Here is a 19,994-nt window from a genome sequence, read left to right as displayed (position 1 = left end):
ATTATTGGTTTATCCAAGTTTTCCTCTTAGACAATTTGAACAGACTAATTTTGTAGAGAACGCCACTTCCTTTGGATTTTTAAATCTACTGAGTTCACATACTATCATTAAAAAAAAAATAATTCTGGGGTGCCTGGGTGGCTCAGAGGTTAAGTATCTGCCTTCGGCTCAGGTCATGATCCCAGGGTCCTGGGATCGAGCCCCACATTGGGCTCCCTGCTTGGCGGAGAACCTGCTTCTCCCTCTCCCACTCCCCCTGCTTGTATTCTTTCTCTCGCTATCTCTCTCTCTGTCAAATAAATAAAATCTTAAAAAAATAAAAAAATAAATTAAAAAAAATAATTCTTTTAATCTCTGTGTCTCCTTTCTTATTTCCCATGCTTCCTTTTTTCGTTTGTGTCTCTATTTTTTTCTTAATGTGTCCTCCCAAGGGGCTATTCACTTCTAGCCAGAATAATTTGCACACTTTTACTACATTTTTTGGGGGGAGAGAGGAATTAAGAATAGGCTTTTCATTTCAGTAAAAATTAAATTCAGCTTATATCTCTTACCTGCTCCTTTCTATTTTCTGCTTTTTCCTCCTGCCTTTTAGTTGTTCTGTTCCTATTATAATGAATATTTATTTTACTTATTTTCAGTCTTTTAATAATAAAGGAATTTAAGGAATAATAAAGGAATTTAAAGCTATACATTTTTCCCTTGAGTACAATATACTGACTACCAATTCAACTTTTGAAAATGTATTCTAAAGAAATGAAAGTGTCAGTATATAAGAATATACACATGCTTGTTATAACCTCTTTCACAGTGGTAAGCAAATAAGCAATACACAAAAAGAAACCTACTAGAATATAGCCTCAATGTCCACCAATATTAGAATAGTTGCCTCAGTTATATTATATGCTCACTAGATAAGATTCTCTTATCATTTAAATATGTGTATATTGCCTTAGAGGGATGTCCATAAAATATTATGTATAAAACAAAACTGCAAAGTCATGTTACTTGTATGATTCATTTTTGTAAAAAAAGTATACAAAACAAAACACAAACATACCAAAAAGTATTTCTGTTTTTACATCTACACACACACACAAACACACACACACGCATGTGTGCATGCGTGCATATACACCTAATATATACTTATGTGTATTTCACATGTGAAAGATAATATCAACAAATTTACTTGGTTACTATAAAGGGACACATCAGACATGGTAGGAAAAAATGAACTTAATCTTTATACATCTCTGTATCATTTAACTTGTTTAATGAGAATTTATTACTTCTATAAATTAAAATGACAAAAATCTATTGACATGACTACTAAATTGTGGTGTTAATTCTAGGAGCTTATTTTAAAATTTAATTGATTAATCTCTTTGTATTATCTTTATCATAGATTTCCTGTCAGAATTTTTGTAATATATCATTATTGTGAAAATTTCTTCTAAATAAAAACCAATTAATGGTTTAAAACTTACACTGCTTTCATCTTCACACACACACACACACACACACACACACACGTGTATCTATGTATATGTGCATATGCAATGCATTTTTATAGATATTATATAGATACATATTATATACACTTCTTTTTTTCTTTTCTCAATGTGAGTATGTTAGTGTTTATTGAAACTCTGGGCTGCTATTCTATAAAATCTCTAGTAGGCCTCCTGAAGAATTTCCTTCAATAGTAATAAACTTGTGGACAGCTGAAGAAGTAAAAATACTAACCTGGTAGGAAAAGATAGATAGATAGATAAATAAATTAATTAATTAATAATAAATAAATAAATAAATAAATAAATAAATGGGAGAGGCATGTGCTCTTATCCCACAACATAAAAAGAAAGCAATATTAATTATTAGGTGTGAGAAGACAAAGGACTTATGACTATGACAGAAAAAGCTATTCTTAATATTGCACAAATCAAGGAGTTAGTGAAATTACACAAAACAAAAGCAAAAACAACAATAAAAATCAACAGTACCTTTTTCTTGTGACATTTTCTTGGTGGTGGCTTGATGGTGGCATGGAGATTCTTCCATATCATGATCAGATTTTGAAGGAGAGGAGAGTGAAGTGTCTCCCCAAATAAGGGAGGAAGGCTCTTTTTCCAGGCACAGTGGTCCCTCTTGAAATTCAGCTATGTGGTCAGACGAGAAGGGCACACTGCCAGCCACTGGAGTGAGGCATGGAGCACCAGAATCTGATTCTGGAGAAGTTCTCAAACCCTTGGGCAGAAGTGATTTGGTAATGTGTGTGTGGTTATAGAAACTGTTTGAAGGCTGTTGGTATAAGAGATTATAAAGGAGGTCATGCCGCTGAGCATCAGCTCCATGGAATACTTACTTTGAAATCAGACCGAACTTTTTTTAGTAAACCCCTTGAAAAACAGTTTTTTGGGGGGTTTACAGATGAGACTGCATAGTTTACAGCAATTCACCATATTACCACTGTAGCTAAGACAGACACCTAAGACATACAGAAACAATTACTTGTACATTCCTTATTTCCCACTAGGTAAAACCAACAGCTGAATATAAAAGCACCATCATGAAATACGACAATATGGATAATGCTCTTGGGTTAGTTCATTGAATGAGTACAGAAATAAGCTGAATTACAATATATCGAGTTGAGTAAGAATTTAGGAGACAAAGCAGTGAACTATTCCAGCTGTTTCCATCTAGGGCATAGAATCTGGCTGCAGAAAAATCCATCTTTAAAAAGCTGTAGGAACAAGGAGACAGCTCTACACTGCAAGTCAGGAATCAGTCAATGGGGCTCACCTTTCGCTCCAGACTGTCTTCTCCATCTGTTGAACTGACACTATCATAGAGTCTTGTCCTAGAGGGCCTCTGGCGTCTGTTCTTCACAGAGAGCTGGGCTCGGGTTTTCAGTGCTTTTGAATCCAGGCGCTCTGTCTCTGGGACAGCCTCATTCAGGTCTAAGAAAAGAATGAAGCAAAATAATCGGCGAGAGAAACCTTTGGAGAGGATCGTCAAAGAGACCACAGACACTGGTAACAAAAATCTCAAGGTTATCAATAATTCCAGGCAAAAAATAGGTGACAACCATGCTGGCCTGTCTGATAACCCCACAGGTAACAAACAAATCAAGTGAGATTTAGGAGAAAGGTACAAAGCCTAATGGAAGAAACCAACACCAAAGGTAACCAAGGCAACAAAAAAATCTAACATCCAAAGAGCCAACATGGTCCTCTGTGGTCTGCCTCTCACTACCTTTAATCTTGCTGCACTGAGTCCAAGTCAGAACTCCAAGTCACCATTCCAAAGGGGAGAAGGAAATGTTACCCATCGATCTATGTAGGCGTTGGCTGAGGAAAAATTGTTCTCTGGTTGAATTTATCTGGAATGCTTCTGCTCCTTAGAAATAATGTAGTTTGACCATCAATCCTATTTTAATTTTTTTGAGTGGCAGTCACTAAATGAAGTCATAATGTTCACAGAATCAATAATTAAGTACTTCCCGATTTAAAGTGTTAAAAATAAAGCATATAACTGAGTTGCAGAAAATTAGTATGTACTGATATTAATGGAGTAAAGCAATTTCTTACAGTAGCATTACTGGGGGAAATTCCTTTCCACAGTATTATTCTGAAGGCATGCTCCAAAAATATTGTGACCAAAACAAGGAAGCATCTCAGGTTGTGTCTCTCTTACCTGCGGAACTCTGCATTTGGCATATGGTTATAACAAATTATATTAAACATATTTTCCCTAGAAGATACATCCACTGAATGGCAATATTTACAGAAGGTTCTGACTCTTCGTTTCCTGTATTTGCAAGAAAAGTGAATAGTCAGAAGAGTCAGACTATTCAGGTATTTATAAAGGACAGCTAAATATTTTCTAATTAGTACTCTCTTTATTGTTTACATGTCAATGGAGAAAAAATAATCTCCTTGATCACTTTAATTTCTTCCTTTCAATAAAATCTAAACTTGCAGCTGCTGATTAAGAGTTCATTAGTTGTGATAATTGGGAGATAATCAACCTTACAAGCTCTTGTTTACATATAAAATGTGGGAACATCACACAGATGAAAGCAATATAATTAGATAGACTGTCATACAAGCCCGTTTCACAGTTTATCTATCTTGTATTTGGATTGTATCTTCTTTAACACAAAGCACAGTCACACACACACACACACACACACACACACACCCCACCTCATGTGTTCCTCACAACCCCACGCAACAGCTGCCAAGTTATGTTTTATCCTCTCCTGAAGTTCAGAGAACTTGAGTAATGGGCTCTTGTCGGCACAGCTGGCTGATGAGCTGCCATGATTTTTCTTGTTTTTTGACTCCCAGGCTACTAGTCTGTGCCCTCCAAATTTAGCTAAGGTTGAACAAGTTACTAGAAAAAGAATTTTCCTGCCATTGCAGTTCAGTATTTTTGGTTGTAAAATCACATATAATGTGACTAATCTAGGAAATTCATTTCTCCAATTGGCTACATATGAAATATTCTTATTAAACTTCCACATACAGTTAAGAAAACATAAAAAGGAAGACATGTTGAAAACTGCAGAAAAATAATTTCTCAGATTTCTTATTTGGTTGGTTTATAACAGCTTTGGTTACTTGGTGATGAGAAGACCCAAGGAGGAAGCTTGTTCTACTTTTGTAAACATGGCTCCTTTTGCAATAGAAGCCTGGCCCTGGAGGACCTAACATAGCACCCAACATCCAGGATTGCAGTAACTACTCCATCACTAGGTACAGAACAAATAAAGTAAGGGAACATGAGAGCTACTTATTAGCAGGGTTTAGAGTGTGGGGAATTTATTCTGGGACTTCTGGCTCCGTTAACTACTCAGTAATTTGCCTGGTACTCGTATCAAACAACCCCCAAAGCAATCTAGAATATCTGCTTTAATATCAGCTCGCACTGAGTAGGTGCAAACTGCTGGAGCACAAATACAGAATTACATCTATTAAAGATGAAGTTAGCTGGAAAAGCAGTGCCTTAAGTCCATTATCCAAGTGGCCAGAAACACGCTGCAACCAATTAACAATTTTTGAGGACCCGAAAACAAAGTTCTCGGGGTCCTTTTATAGCAGTGATTCATGAATTACAAATCAGCAATTTATATATTCCACCCTGAGAACAAATGTTTTTTAAGTAAAGAACCAGAAAAATGGAATGGAGCGGAGAACTTTCACCTCAACAGCAGGAAGTTGGAAGGAAAGCTGTCCACAGGAAGCAACTACTAAAGACGCCACAAGCTACAACCCCCTTAGGAGTGTTAGAGGAGGTGTAGGGCAGAGAAGGAAAATGTGTATAGGACTTCTGTGGTTGGGTAACCAGAAGCTATCTTTTCCTATCCTGTTGTGTAAGAATCAGAATATTACAACTCAGAAGAACCTTTGGGATTCTATCCCAGCCTTCTTTTCCAGATAGGAAAAACAAGGCTCAAAGAAGATTACTAACTTGTTTATAGCTGCATCACACAGTTAATCTGTGGATGAGACTGGATAGAGCTCAGTCCTCAGAAGTCTATCATCTGGGGGAGCCTGGGTGGCTCAGTTGGTTAATCTCAACTCTTGATTTCGCCTCAGGTCATGATCTCAGGGTCCTGGGATCCAGCCCTGTGCCAGGCTCTGTGCTCAGCACAGAGTCTGCTTGTCCCTCTCCCTCTGCTCCTCCCCCTGCTCTCTCTCTCTTTCAAATAAATAATAAAAAAAAAACTTTAAAAAAAAAAGCACTTACCATCCTTCTGGAAGGTCACTCTCAAGTCTGAAAGTAAACTTCACAAGTAATCTTTTGCCTTCGTTGAGTCTTTGTTTTAGTTTTATGTTCCAAACAAAAATACAGGTCAGGTCCTAACTTTGCAAATTTCCAGAAGTATATAGTATCGAAGAAAGAAAAAAACCTGAGGGATTTTATTTGGTTTTATATTTATCCAAGGAGTAAAATTCTTACATCAAAAAATTAGCTGTCAGTTTTGAGGATGACAATGTGGCAGAAGAAATCCAACTGGCTCCACATTGCTAAGTTATATGCAACTGAATGTAAGGGCTTAGGTGGCCATGTTCTCTCACTGTCATTCACTCTCTACAGAGACCTTAATCAATAACCTAACACTGCTTTTATAAACCCAAGACCCTGGGCTCTTCTCCTACCCCTTCTCTCCAGGCTATCGTGTTCTGTTGTCCATAAGAATCAGAGGGAAATTTCCTTTTCATCTCTCCTTTCCTTCTCTATTCTTTTTTTTCAGACCCTCCAGTCTCTGAAAGAAGCCTACCTCTGACTCAAATGCAGCTAGACACACAAAAGATGAGCAGACTCCAGTAGATTAATAAATACAGACAGACAAACACAGAAAAGAAATGAAGTAGTTAAGGATAGAGTGGTGTTGCATGGGTGGGACTCCACCCTAGTGTACCTGCATTTGAAGACTAGCTTCAATATTGCTTCGAATTGCGTCCTTTAAAAAAATTTAATGGATTCGATTATGATTTTAGCAGCTGTTATGAAAAATGTTCTATGAAATTAGGATGTTATATATCCTATTACACAGCAACCAGTTTCCCTACAGTAATGCTGTGAGTCATTCAGTATTTTCACTAGATTGACGTTATTTTTGACGCAAATGGAATGCGGCCCACAGATCAGATAGAGATGGCAAGGGAAGGAGGGGAATGGAGTAGCAGGACAACGGGGGCTGCTCTGCATTCTTACGGGCATTATTCTCCTCAAAACCAGTCCTACTTCTATTATCTCACTTATGCTACTATCAACTACAATGCTGAGCATCATGAGACACTTGGTGGCATTTTAAAACTTGAACAGTAGCTGCATATCACTCACAGTCACTGCAAGTTCACAGAAGGTGGGCCCGTGGGTTTGCGGTTGATACGTCCTGCGTGCAGATGTAGGTTTATGTATATCGGAGAGGGGGTGTAAAACAGTTACCACGAGAGTGATCTGTAGTAAGTCTTCCTCAAACAAAATCCAGATAGTGGCTCCGCCACTAAATTGGGCAATTTCCCCAACCTCTCTGTCCCTCAGGATCCTCAACTGCAAAATGGGCACAATGATAACACAGCACTAATAACTGCACTGCTGTGAGGACCAAATGCATTAATAGAAATACAATGCTTGGAAGAGTGACTGTTACATAAGCACCCAATGAATGTATTTACTGATGTGGAAAGATTAGCAAGATATTCTTACACGACTAAAGCAAGTTGCAGAACCATATGTACATTCATTTTAAATATTTTAAAAAGAGCAACATAAAATATATTTTCTAATGATACAGTGACGCCTACGATTTAAGGAGAAAGATACTGACGATGGTGGTTACCTCCAAGGAAGGTATTAGATTTGGAGATCTTGGCCAACAGGTACTTTAAACTTATTTGTAATGTTAAATATTTTTGTATTATATGTATTTTTTTGCATTTAATATATTACTTATATATTTAAAATTAGTAAAAAACAAAACAACAACCCACACATTCAGTACATTTTCTTTTACAGACATCTTAATTCCATTCTAATCCAAGAGCTCTGGTGTTTTCGGACTCAGGATTCCCAGATGTTGATATTAGTCCAGGAAACTTTGTCCAAATCCTTGTGACTGTCTCACTGCCCCATGTGAGAAGGCTGCAAACCTTTCAATTAGGTCTGTGGAGACTGTTTGCCTGCCTTGCTCCTCCACTAACTGCCAGATGATCTGGCTTGATTAGGGCCCTATGGCTTAGCTTCCAGTCATTACTTTGTTTTAGCATGGCACAGCAAAGATGTATTGACTCGGATACGGTAATTTGAGACCAAGTTACACAACTTCATCTCATCTCATGACAGCACTTTACTTAAGAACCCACCCGCAGGCAACTCCCACCCTGAACTCTATTAATTTAGTTACTTTCCTTATAATCGCCTAAAAGCTAATATATTTTATACCCCAAGTAGTATTTATGAAATTTTAGGAAGCTGATTTCTTACAATTTCAGAACAAGTAGATGATTGCTGTTTCCTAATCTTTTAAGTAGGTCTGAGATTATTGTTGTATGAACTATACATTTCATTTCTTACTGTTCAAAAGATACTAAAGAATTCCTTTTTTTTTTATCACTCTTTCAATAAATGCAACCTCAAAACTATCTGTGTAGCCTCTGAAACATAATTGGTTATCTGTTTTAGTGTAATGCCTCTCCAGCGCAGTCTGATACCCAACTTCTTCAGCTTATGGTTAACCTACCTCTCTGTTCTCAAGAGGGCAGAGAGGTCCAAACTCTGTTGCCCCTGACTTTTTGGAATGCCACTAGACTGCCCAGGGAGACAGTGGCTGGAAGGCAGAGAAAAACTATGTCAGATACCCTAAATTCCATCAAATATCATTTGTACCACTTGTAAGAGTCATTGATTCTGAGAATTTGAAAGGATAATTTACGTTTAGACAACAGGGAAAAGCATTCAATATCTTAGGATTCCTTCACTGTCAAACATCTTTAGAATCTGATAGAAATCGTCAAAGAATTGTAAAATCTAATCAAATGGGCAAACTGGTTGGGAACTGCAGACTTCTGTGAGTAGGACCATGAGGTCATGTACATAAGCTGGGTCTAGGAAGGTGGGATATGTAAATGTCCTCTTCTTGATATTATGGCATCTCTGACAAGACAACAATAAACAAGTTTCTGTGTTGTCATTCAGGGATGCCTACAAAAATCTGTGGATATTAGTAATCCCAAATATGCTAAGTAGGCAATCCCCCAAATTATATATAGTGATGTAATAGTTTCCTTGATTACTATAAGAAGAATTCAGAGTTTATGCCTTTTGTAGGAAATAACCTCAGTTACTTGAGATAACAGTTGTTGGCTTCCTTATTGGGAAAGTATCTTTCAACTATGGGAAGACTTAATTACATACATATAGCATCAGAAGGTTTAAGAAAACTCAAAGGCTACACTACTTGTAAGTGTAATGTAACAGGTGCATGAGAATTTCTTAAGTACTTGCAAAGACTGTCAGTCACTAAAAATAGTATTTAAAAAGGAAGTCAAATGTAACGAATTTATAAATGCAATTTAAAATGTTTGTAGGTGCTAATTAGCTAAGTTTGTAAATAGGAACTAAATATTATTCAAAGATCCCTTAACAGTGATTTGCAAATCAAATTTAAAAACTAGGTTTTTGATAATGTAGCTTGAATAAATCAAACATTAATTATAATACCAAAATAAATATCTGAATGACTTTTTGGGTACTCTTAAGGCCCTTACTGTCATCACAAAACTCACAGGCAAAACTCACAGAACCCAAGTTCTGTTTCTTAAGTTTCCTAATACGTGGCATTTCCTGTGGGTTCTCAGAGACTTAATTAGTGTGAAGTATTGAAGTAGAACATTACTTCATGTCCCCTGGGATTCAGTCATAACTTGATATTAGTGTCCTGCATTCACAGAAAAAACCCTAAAGATCTCATAACTACTGAAACAATATGGTTGGAACATTGTTCAGAACCATACACACAAGATAATTTTCTGGTCCTAATTCCAGAAATAGCTGTTCATTGTTTGGTTTTAATTTTAAAGAGGCCGTGACACCATGATTGATCATATTTCCCTCTTGGCTGGTGGATGGTGTGAAATCTGAGCTCCACCCTGAAAAATTTACAGGAACCTACCAACATGCACTGCACTTAGAAACCACTCGTGCATCATCTTCTTTTGTATCCTCCCATCCTGATTTCCCAGCCTGTTCTTTTAGTCAATTTTACCTTAACCTAACTATACAGCATCTCCCAATCTGTGTAATTAGAATTTCACGGTGAACCCGAGCATTATCTCTAAAATATAAGAAACACTTCAGAATACAGCTATCTTGTAAAGTTTCCTTGAAGAGGAGCTATATCCCACACATTCAGGTTAAAATTGTCTTTACTACCAGGGCACATGGTGGCTCAGTTGGTTGAGACTCTGCCTCTTGGTTTTGGCTCAGGTCATGATCTTACGGTCTTGGGATCCAGCCCCACAGCAGGCTCTGCACTCACTGTGGAGTCTGCTTAGGATTCTGTCTCTTCCTCTCCCTACCCCTCTGCCCCACCCCTCTGCTTGCGCACTCTCTTTCTCAAATAAATAAATAAAATCTTAAAAAAAAATAAAATAAAATTGTCTTTACTTCAGATCATAATCTACCTTATAGTTCAATTCCCAGCAAACAAAATTTAAAAGTCAAAATAAAATATAAAGCAGCCCCCTTTTCCTAAAGTGGACAGAGAACTACTAAACTTAAGCTCATTCTGACAAAATAGCTTGTTTTCTATCAAAACAACTTTAGATATCTTCTAGTACTAATGCATACCTCAGTAGGACTGAAGGTCTGGTGACTTCTGTGAACTTACAAAGAGGCAGTGAGAAACAGGAACCAAGAAGAGTTGTCATTTTGCAACTGAATACCTCCTTCTGAATGCCTCGTTGATTTGGCAACAAAAGTCTTAATGACTTACACAAAGACAGATGCACAACTTGCACAAAACTAGGCAGGCAATTTAGGTGCTTTGCTTTTTGAGTAAGAGAACAGATTTTGGCTCTAATGATATGCCAGAAAACAATCAATAAGTATTGATTTCTCATTCACTTGGCTTGTTCATTAAAAATTTCCATTGTGATTTACCGGGAATGTTCACCCTTTAATTAGTGCAATTCAATAATATTTCATGGTCAAAATTATTTATTGGGGATTAAAAGTTGCTGCAAATAATTTGTTCAGGAAAAATGAAAATGATGAAAGTTTACCAAGAAATTATATCTGTATGCATGATAAAAGCAAGCTGAATCCACTCCAGAATTCTCTCCTGCCCCAATTTAGAACTAAACAATGTGACACCAAGGAATAATTACCCCATTGCTCTGTATCTAATGCTCTTGTATAAGACACTCTTGATAATATAGTGCAAGCATTCACTTTCCTTTTAATGACTTTCCATTTAATGAATTCTGGCTTTAATCATGCCTTTAACCTTATTTTAAAATTCTGGGTTCCAATGCTAAAAGTGAATGCTTAATGTACTCTCAGACTCCATCAGGAAATAAATCAGACGTGGTGGTAGGGATCTAGTCTGGCTTCATATCCACAGGTATCTGAGAAGAGCCACTAACATTGAGGGCCCAGGGAAAGGCAAAAAGGACAAAGACAACACATGATTACAGCCTCAGCAGAAAATGATTTCCTGGAGGAGGCCAGTGACCTCAGGAACCTCCTTATTGATGTCAATGTCTCTTGGTGTTGACTTCCCCCCCTTATTAAATCTTAAGTATGATAAGCCCCCAAAAGGCTTTTGTGATTTTCCTCATTCTTATCTTTCAATTAAGCTACTTAAAAATGTCTATTTTAATATTTTTATTTATACAAAAATTATACCATATATGTAAGTCATATAGAAAAAGAAGGAAAAAGACACCCAATGTTCCTACCATCAAGCCTAAAAAATAAAATTGGTACTTTTGAAGCCCTCTCTATGCCTTATTTCTAGGTGCAGCCCCTATTTTTTCTCCTATTTATTCACAAAACTGTCCTTAAGCAATATAAATTCTGCTTGCTTTTTGAGTTTATATATGGTAATGAACTATATTCAATATTCTGCAAATTGTCATTTTGTTTGCTCAACATTATGTAGAAAGGTATGACTAGGATTAATTCACTTTTTTCTGCAATTCTTATGAACAATATTGCTGTGCATGTTTGAACATGTCTTTTGGTACACATTTACAAGAACTTCCAGAAGCATATACACATGTAGAAGTAAACTTGGTGGGCCACAGAATTTTCATATCTTCCATTTTACTGGATAATACCAAATCGCTTTAGCAAAATAGCTGTATGAGTTGTCCTTCATGCTGGCTATCACATATTACTGTGAAACTTTATACCTGCAAATCACTTTATTTTTACTGATGAGGCTGAATGTTTACTTATGTTTACCAAGCTCTAGGTTTTCCTTTTTTTGGTGAACTGATTGCTTATGTGTTTGTCCATTTTTCTATTAAGTTAGTTGTGTTCTTAGTATATTCTGGAAAACAATCGTTTTTCTTAGTTAAATGGGCTGCAAATACCTTCTCTCAAATTTTTGGCATGCCCTTCAGGGAAATCCAAATCAAAACCTCAATGAGATACCACCTCACACCAGTCAGAATGGCTAAAATGAACAAGTCAGGAAACGACAGATGTTGGCGGGGATGCGGAGAAAGGGGAACCCTCCTACACTGTTGGTGCGAATGCAAGCTGGTGCAGCCACTCTGGAAAACAGTATGGAGGTTCCTCAAAAAGTTGAAAATAGAGCTACCCTACGACCCAGCAGTTGCACTACTGGGTATTTACCCCAAAGATACAAATGTAGTGATCTGAAGGGGCACGTGCACCCCAATGTTTATAGCAGCAATGTTCACAATAGCCGAACTGTGGAAAGAGCCAAGATGTCCATCAACAGATAAATGTATAAAGAAGATGTGGTATATATATACAATGGAATATTACGCAGCCATCAAAAAACCCGAAATCTTGCCATTTGCAACGACGTGGATGGAACTAGAGGGTATTATGCGAACGAAGTGAAATAAGTCAATCAGAGAAAGACATGTATCATATGTTCTCACTGATATGAGGAATTCTTAATCTCCGGAAACAAACTGAGGGTTGCTGGAGTGGTGGGGGGTGGGAAGGATGGGGTGGCTGGGTGATAGACATTGGGGAGGGTATGTGCTATGGTGAGCACTGTGAATTGTGTAACACTGATGAGTCACAGACCTGTACCTCTGAAACAAATAATACATTACCTGTTAAAAAAAAAAAAAAAAAAAAGGAAGATAGTAGGAAGGGAAAAATGAAGGGGGGGAAATCGGAGGGGGAGACGAACCACGAGAGACTATGGACTCTGAGAAACAAACTGAGAGTTCTAGAGGGGAGGGAGGTGGGGGGATGGGTTAGCCTGGTGATGGGTATTAAAGGGGGCACATATTGAATGGAGCACTGGGTGTTATACGCAAACAATGAATCATGGAACACTACATCAAAAAGTAATGATGTAATGTATGGTGGTAAACATAACATAATAAAATAAAAATAAAAAAACTGGTGTTAAGGCATTTTTGTAATACTGAGGCTTCCTACCTCTACCAATTTATATAGGTCTTCTTGAGTATCTTACCGTGGCTCTTGAGCTTCTTTTGCTAAATTCATACTGGCTATCTTATATTTTTTGTTGCTATTATAAATCACTTGTACAAAAATGACATTTTCTGTTTGTTACAACTAACTGATGTCTAATGATTCGTGGAGCCATCCATCCTGCTGAACTCTTATTAATTCTAATAATCTGTATTCTTGAAGGTTTTTAAGTATTCAATTTTATTATCAGTGAATAGTAACAAATTTGCTACTTTCTTTTTTATTCCTTATATTTTTTATTTCTTTTGCTTGTCTGGTACTTGCTAGGACCTCAAGGAAAACACTGAATAGAAGTGGTTATAGCACAGTAAGTGGTGAAATGTTAACAATATTCTTAATTTTAAAAGAAGTTCTTGATTTTAGCATTTCCCCACTTACTATGATGCAATTTGATAGACTTGTTTGCTTCACATATCAAGTTAAGAAAGTTCTAGTTTTAAAAAAAAGAAAGTTCTAGTTTAATAAACTTTTGTATTTCTAATAAACTTTTTATCATGAATAAGTGTTTAACTTCATTAAATGTTTGTCTTCATCCAATGAGATGATTATATAGATTATTCCTCTAGTTAATATATGAATTATACGAGTTTTTGAATGTTAAACCAACTTTGGGTTCCTTGTATAGACACAAGTTGGTTATGATATTATATAGGTTATATATATAAATGTATGTAAAATGCATTTCTGGATTCAGTATTTATCTCTGTGAATAAGCAAGTCTTTTGTTTTGCTTTATTTATTTTTAAAAGATTTTATTTATTTGTCAGAGAGAGAAAGAGAGAGCACAAGCAGGGGGAGCGGCAGGCAGAAGGAGAAGCAGGCTCCCCACTGAGCAAGGAGCCCGATGTGGGACTCGATCCCAGGAGCCTGGGATCATGACCTGAGCCAAAGGCAGCCGCTTAACCAACTGAGCCACCCAGGCATCCCTATTTGTTTATTTTTTAAGGAAGAGAATCCTGGCCAGCTAATGGGTGTCACTCTGCTCACCTCAGAGTAGAAGAGGAACTTGATTCCAGAACACGACTGTGTTAGACAGCTTAAATCTTATACAAATGTATTAACCCCATCTGCAGCTTAACTGTTTGTTAAATATACAGATCTGTACTCAATTAGTTATACAGAAAACCATACTCGAGGCATTTGCCTAGGTGTATAACCTCTAATATATTGCCACTAAATATTTATTAAAAGCAATTAAGGATTACAAGACATGTCATGTATAAAAAGAATTTTAAAAAACCCAAACCCCAACTTTTTGAGGATTTTTATTAACTCTTTACTCAGTGACACAGGTCACACTCCAGTTACAGAAGAATTTTCTTTAATTTTAGTTTAATTAACATACAGTGATATCTTAGTTTCAGGTGTTATGAAACTAGGGGCATGTAGGTGGTTAGTTGATTAAGCATCTGACTCTTGATTTTGGCTCAGGTCATCACCTCAGGGTCGTGAGATCGAGCCCCACATCGGGCTCCATGCTTAGCATGGAGTCTGCTTGGGATTCTCTCTCTCCCTCTCCTTCTGCCCCTCCCTCTGCTTGTGTGCTCTCTCTCTCAAATAAATAAAATCTTTAAAAAAGATTTTTTTTTTATATTCAATTGCAGTAGGGACTCATTTCCCCCAAAAAATAATTGTTATGATTTCACATGGAACCAATAAATAGATTGTTTTTAATAAAATAAGGAAGGAACTGGCAATACACTGGCAAATAGCAAATATTCAAATTTAAAATATTGGTTATAAGGTAGAGCCACCAATATTTTTTCATGTTTACATATTTTGTCATCATCTAATAAAAATGTTTTTAATCATGCCAATAAAGTTGTCTTAAGATTAAAAAAAAGAAATTCTTTTTATACAGTTGAATGGGAAGTACATGAATGTATATTCAGTCCATTCTTTTCTGCAAATATTCTAAATTATATCTGTAGGTATCCAAAAACAGAAGAATAAAAGTTAACACAGAAAAAAGTAAATTAGAAAAAAAATCCCCACTTGATTAATCCAAAAGAAAGCAAGAAAGCAGATAAAAAGAACAAAGATTTTTGTTTGTTAGATTAGAAACAAATAGTAAGAGCTTAGGTTTAAACTCAACATATCAGTAAATAAATTAAATAAGAACTTTCTAAATGCATCTTAAAAATAAAGAATTGGGAAAAATTAAAAAGACTGAGAGATTGTAATAAAAAATAAACACCTATATACTGCTACAAAAGACATAGAAAGTTTACAGTATACGAAAATTATATACCATACAAACACTAACCAAAAGAAAGCTGATATAGCTCTTCAAATATCAGACAAGGCAGATATTAAGGGTGAATTACTAAAAATAGAAACATTCTCTGATGATCAAAGGTCAATCTACCAAGAAGATATGACAATTCTAAACTGTATGTGCCTATTAACATCACCTCAAACACATAAAGCAAAAACTGACAAAACCAAAAGAAGAAACAGAAAACTCCACAATTACAGGGTGAGACTTTTTTTAAACACCTCTCTCTCAGTAACACATTCTAGAAGTTTTGAACATGGTTAACAAATTTAACCTGATATACATGAAAGAGCACCTGAGCACCAAACTAGACCAACAGATAGCTGAGTACATCGTGTCTTATCTATCCTCTCCTCAATAATTTAAATTGGTTTTACTGAACACTACATTACATATTTGTGTGATGCCATTAGTCTACACTGAGGGTCACTATGTGAAAATGTCCTAATAACAATCATCAGTGGATTTCCTTGTTTTCTCCAAATCATGCAAATATTTGTGCCACTAGTTGTACTTCTTTTAAGCAGATGGTTTGTTCTTTTATCTTATGGACACTGTGAATAATGTAATGAACAAGGGTTTCTATTTCCTTTGGCAACTAGGAAGCTTAGAGCCAAATTAAAGTCCTTGCCTCAGAAATACTGTAAGCATGGTATATATACCTGCAGCATTATTTCTGGCTCCACTTGTACTCATCCTCATTGTTCTTTCTTATCTTGCCACAATCAATTTACCCAATCCTGGCATCTCTCCAAATTACTTCTAGACAATATATGAGTGAATGAAATATAAGGATAAAACATATAGATAAAAAAGGTACATACCCTTAATGGCAGTTGGTTACTTACCTTTGCTCTTCCTGATAAAGACTTTATTGAAATCAGAGTAAATTTCAAAGAAATAATTTAATTCAGAGAAATCAGATTCCATGCAAACCAGTAAGCTAACAACTGGGTCACAACAAGCAAATACATGTGGATATGACCTGATGATCAGAGAATTGGCTGGCTTAAATATCTAAGCAGGCTGAGTTTCACTGAAATGTCCACAGATCTGGGGTTTCTGACCAAGCATGCTGGGTTTAGGATTCAGGTGCAGACTACCATCTTAGGGATCAACTTTTAGGAAATCTAAAGCTTTATCTTAATAACCAAACCATTTTGTGGAAAAAGTGTAAGGGAAAGGAGAGGAAGCAAGAAGGTATTATTTTCATATCCTTATGCTCCTTTCTCCAGAATATTCTTAAGTTACCTGGAAAGTAGCTAAGAAATATATATATATATATATTTTTTTTTTTTTTAAAGACACCCAGGTTTGAGTAATTAATTGTAGATACAATCTATGCTGAGAGTCTAGACTTTCCTACAATCTGCCATCTTGCACCTTTAGTCTTTTTTTTTTCTGGCTCAGTTCTTGCTAGAGCTAAGGAATAGTAAGTAACTAAAGGAACTAAGAATAAAAGGGTTTATATAAACCTTCATGTTCACACTTTAGGGAAGATAACATTCAGTGTTTTCTAACTAGTGGCACACTAGCTGAGTAGATAGGTGTGAGAAAGAAGAAGGATTTGGTAATAACACCCGAACTTCATGGGGATACTTGAACTACCTTTACAAACCTACAAGTGACCCAGTTCCTGTTATGCCTCAAAACGATTAATGAATCACAATGCTTACAGAAATAGTCATGACTTCTCGGGCATTCAAAGCCTACTTTTACTCCAAGAATACCCTGAAACATACCTTTAACATAAGGTATATGAATCAGAAAAAAAAATTATTCTAATTTTATTCATTTTTTCCTTCTTCTTCAAACTCCCTCTCATCTCTTAAAATGTTCATCTCATCTATATATTTGTCTTCTATCAAACCATTCATCTTCCTCACCCTTTATCCTACAAATGACATGCCTTGTTATACAGCTGGCAGGGACAAACACTGTTCTTTCTACCTAGAAGCCATCCTTCCTCTTACAAATCAGTGTGGCACCAGACTTTCAGTGTTCAAAACACTTGTCTAAAGGTATCATAAATTTACTTCTAACCTCCTGAGGCAGGATAATGATAATCTGCCTTCATATGTAACTTCTACCAATTAGTCCTAGTTTTTCTTTCATTATTTCTATGGATATGCAGAACCTTTCACAAGAGCGTTTAAAATATTCGAAGCCAAAAACAGTATCATCTTAAGGATCCTGGAATATCTGAAGTGCAGGAAGCTCATGTTTTTCAAGTGAGTTTTCCAGGGAATCTAATCAAACTAAGACTACAACCCTTTTCTTCCAAGATCTCTCTAACCTGTTCTCTGCTCTTATTCTAATCATGACTTAAAAACCTGGGCAGTTGCAGACATTTCTAGTCACTTAGGGCCCCTGGATATAGGATAGAAAACTCTTACATAGACCAGCACTACTCAGGCACTAAGAAATGACAACAAAAAACATGGCAGGAGGGCAAAATAATTACTTTTCACATCCTGGATCACAGGTAAAACAATGTGCCTTATTTAATAAATAGTAAGTGCTAATTAATAACTCTTAATAATTTAGTAATAATCCTTAATAAGGGTCTGCCATGGCTCCTGGTGAAAAAAATTGTTATGTTTGCTTTATGTACTAGGATAAGAAAAGTGTATTAGACCATATTAAGTAATGGATTTGTATAATCTACCAAAATTTTAATGAGATACTTGAGTAGGCTTGGTTTACAGAGAGAGCCACACAAACAGTGTTCAAATAGAACTGTAACTGTGGTAAATTTCTGCATGGTTTGAAAAATAATTTTATCACTCTGAAAACTTATAATAATAATTAAATACCAAGAGTCAAGTAATTAATCCCTCCTCAGCTGGGAAGCTCATTCTTAGAAGAACATGACTCCCTGCGAAGAAATGACTGCTTGCAGGCTCTTCCTTTCCTCCTCCTCCCTTTCTGCCTCCTTCATTCCCTCCTTCCTTTCTCTTTCTTTCAGTATTTCATTTTAACATAGTTTTTCGTTGACTTTAATTGATAATCCTTTTGCTTCACTGGGCTGCCCCAAGGCCTAAAGATCTGCTAAACCACTCACTCATCCTAACAATAATAACACTCCAGTGCTCAGAAAGCAAGTCAGAATTGGACAGTCCACAGGAAGTGGGAAGAAGGGGCACTGCATTTAAGGGGCAGAAACTAGCAGGACTGAAGGCAACTGCTCTACTCATCCTGTTGCAAAAAGGTATGTGTGGGGGGGTGGGGGGAGTGGGAGGGATCTTGAAGTGCCGAATGGCCTGTGTTTGGTCCTCAGTTTTACTTCATTTTCTAAACCTCTAGGACTTCAGCGTTCCCTAGCAACAGAAGCAAAGGATCAATTTAGAAAAGTGCTTTCCAGAGCATTCCTATCTAGCTACTGACCAAGCCATTTTAGTTTATGTGATCAAGCAATTGAAATTCAAGGAGATTTATCACTGACTGTCCTCGGCAGCAAAACTGGGAGAGCACCGCTTGATATGTATGCTACAAATGTCTAAGATGACTGATTCTACCTCCACTGCACAAGCATGGATTGGTTTCAGTAAGAATTAGTAGTCTCTGCATCTCACTGTGAGCCGACAGTGTTGCTAGGGAAACTGATAATTATGTGGCAAAATGGAGGGTGTAGAATAGGAAAAGGGTTCAGAAGAAATATAAGGTTTTGATCCAAATCAGCATGTTAATAGTAGAGTTTGTTGATCTTCTGTAGTCCCATAATTTAATAAATACCATCAATTATATGTTTGACAAGATACAGATTTCTGAATGGAAATAAATGAACAGAAATGAACTGAACATTGGAAAGCCACTGGCTACTGATCATACTTGGTGCATGTCACAGCAGAAACACTTATTTATTATAAACTACAATTAACTTAATGGAATGAAAATAGTCAAAAAGGTGAAAAAAAAACACTGATTTTTTTTTCTGACCTTTTTCTTTAGAAATCAATCTTCTGGAGTTTCAGATATAAAAATTATAATCCTATAAAAGCTTTTATTCACCTCAGTGACCAAGTCACATAACCTCAAAACACCCGTTAGTATGGAGAAAACAGAAGTGTTACTATTTTTATATTATACATAGTAAAACCAGTCCAGAGATGCTAAATGACCATCCTGAAGACATACAGCTCTTCAGTTAGTGGTAATGCTGGTGCTAAACACTACTCTTTAAGCTACCCAGGAGGCATTATTTACACATTATATTTTATTAAGGGAAAGCCCAGCAAAAGGATATAAATGTAGTAAATGGTCTCGAATTTCTAGATCGCACTTTAATGTTAAATGAAGATTTCCAATACTTTTTATTTTTAATGGTTAAGAGCGCAGTTCTAAAAGTTAATGATATGATATCAACACTTGTGTATCAAGAGAAGTCTCACTGGAGACATTTCAATATGTGAGAAAGATCATCAGAGAACTAAACCGGTTGCTCATTAGTGAACAGTTTCCCTGCATTTTCAAATCACCACCTGTGAGT

The 19,994-nt window shown here is 36.3% G+C and overlaps 1 protein-coding gene across 1 annotated transcript in view; it reads right to left on the bottom strand.

The window, feature by feature from the left end:
• Positions 1-19,994, bottom strand: part of PPP1R9A (protein phosphatase 1 regulatory subunit 9A) — a 299,948-nt gene that overhangs the window by 26,614 nt on the left and 253,340 nt on the right. The window contains exons 12-13 of the mRNA XM_035021390.1: positions 2,806-2,963; positions 2,004-2,301 (exon numbers count right to left, since the gene is read on the bottom strand). Of these exons, the coding sequence (XP_034877281.1) occupies positions 2,004-2,301; positions 2,806-2,963 (456 nt within the window). The remainder of the gene's footprint in view (positions 1-2,003; positions 2,302-2,805; positions 2,964-19,994) is intronic.

The sequence above is a fragment of the Mirounga leonina genome, unplaced genomic scaffold (assembly GCF_011800145.1).
Source record: "Mirounga leonina isolate KUSES-001 unplaced genomic scaffold, KU_Mleo_1.0 Mir_174, whole genome shotgun sequence".
Classification (NCBI taxonomy): domain Eukaryota; kingdom Metazoa; phylum Chordata; class Mammalia; order Carnivora; family Phocidae; genus Mirounga; species Mirounga leonina.
The sequence above is the reverse complement of the archived record's forward strand: the minus strand, read 5'-3'. Positions and strand labels throughout refer to the sequence as shown.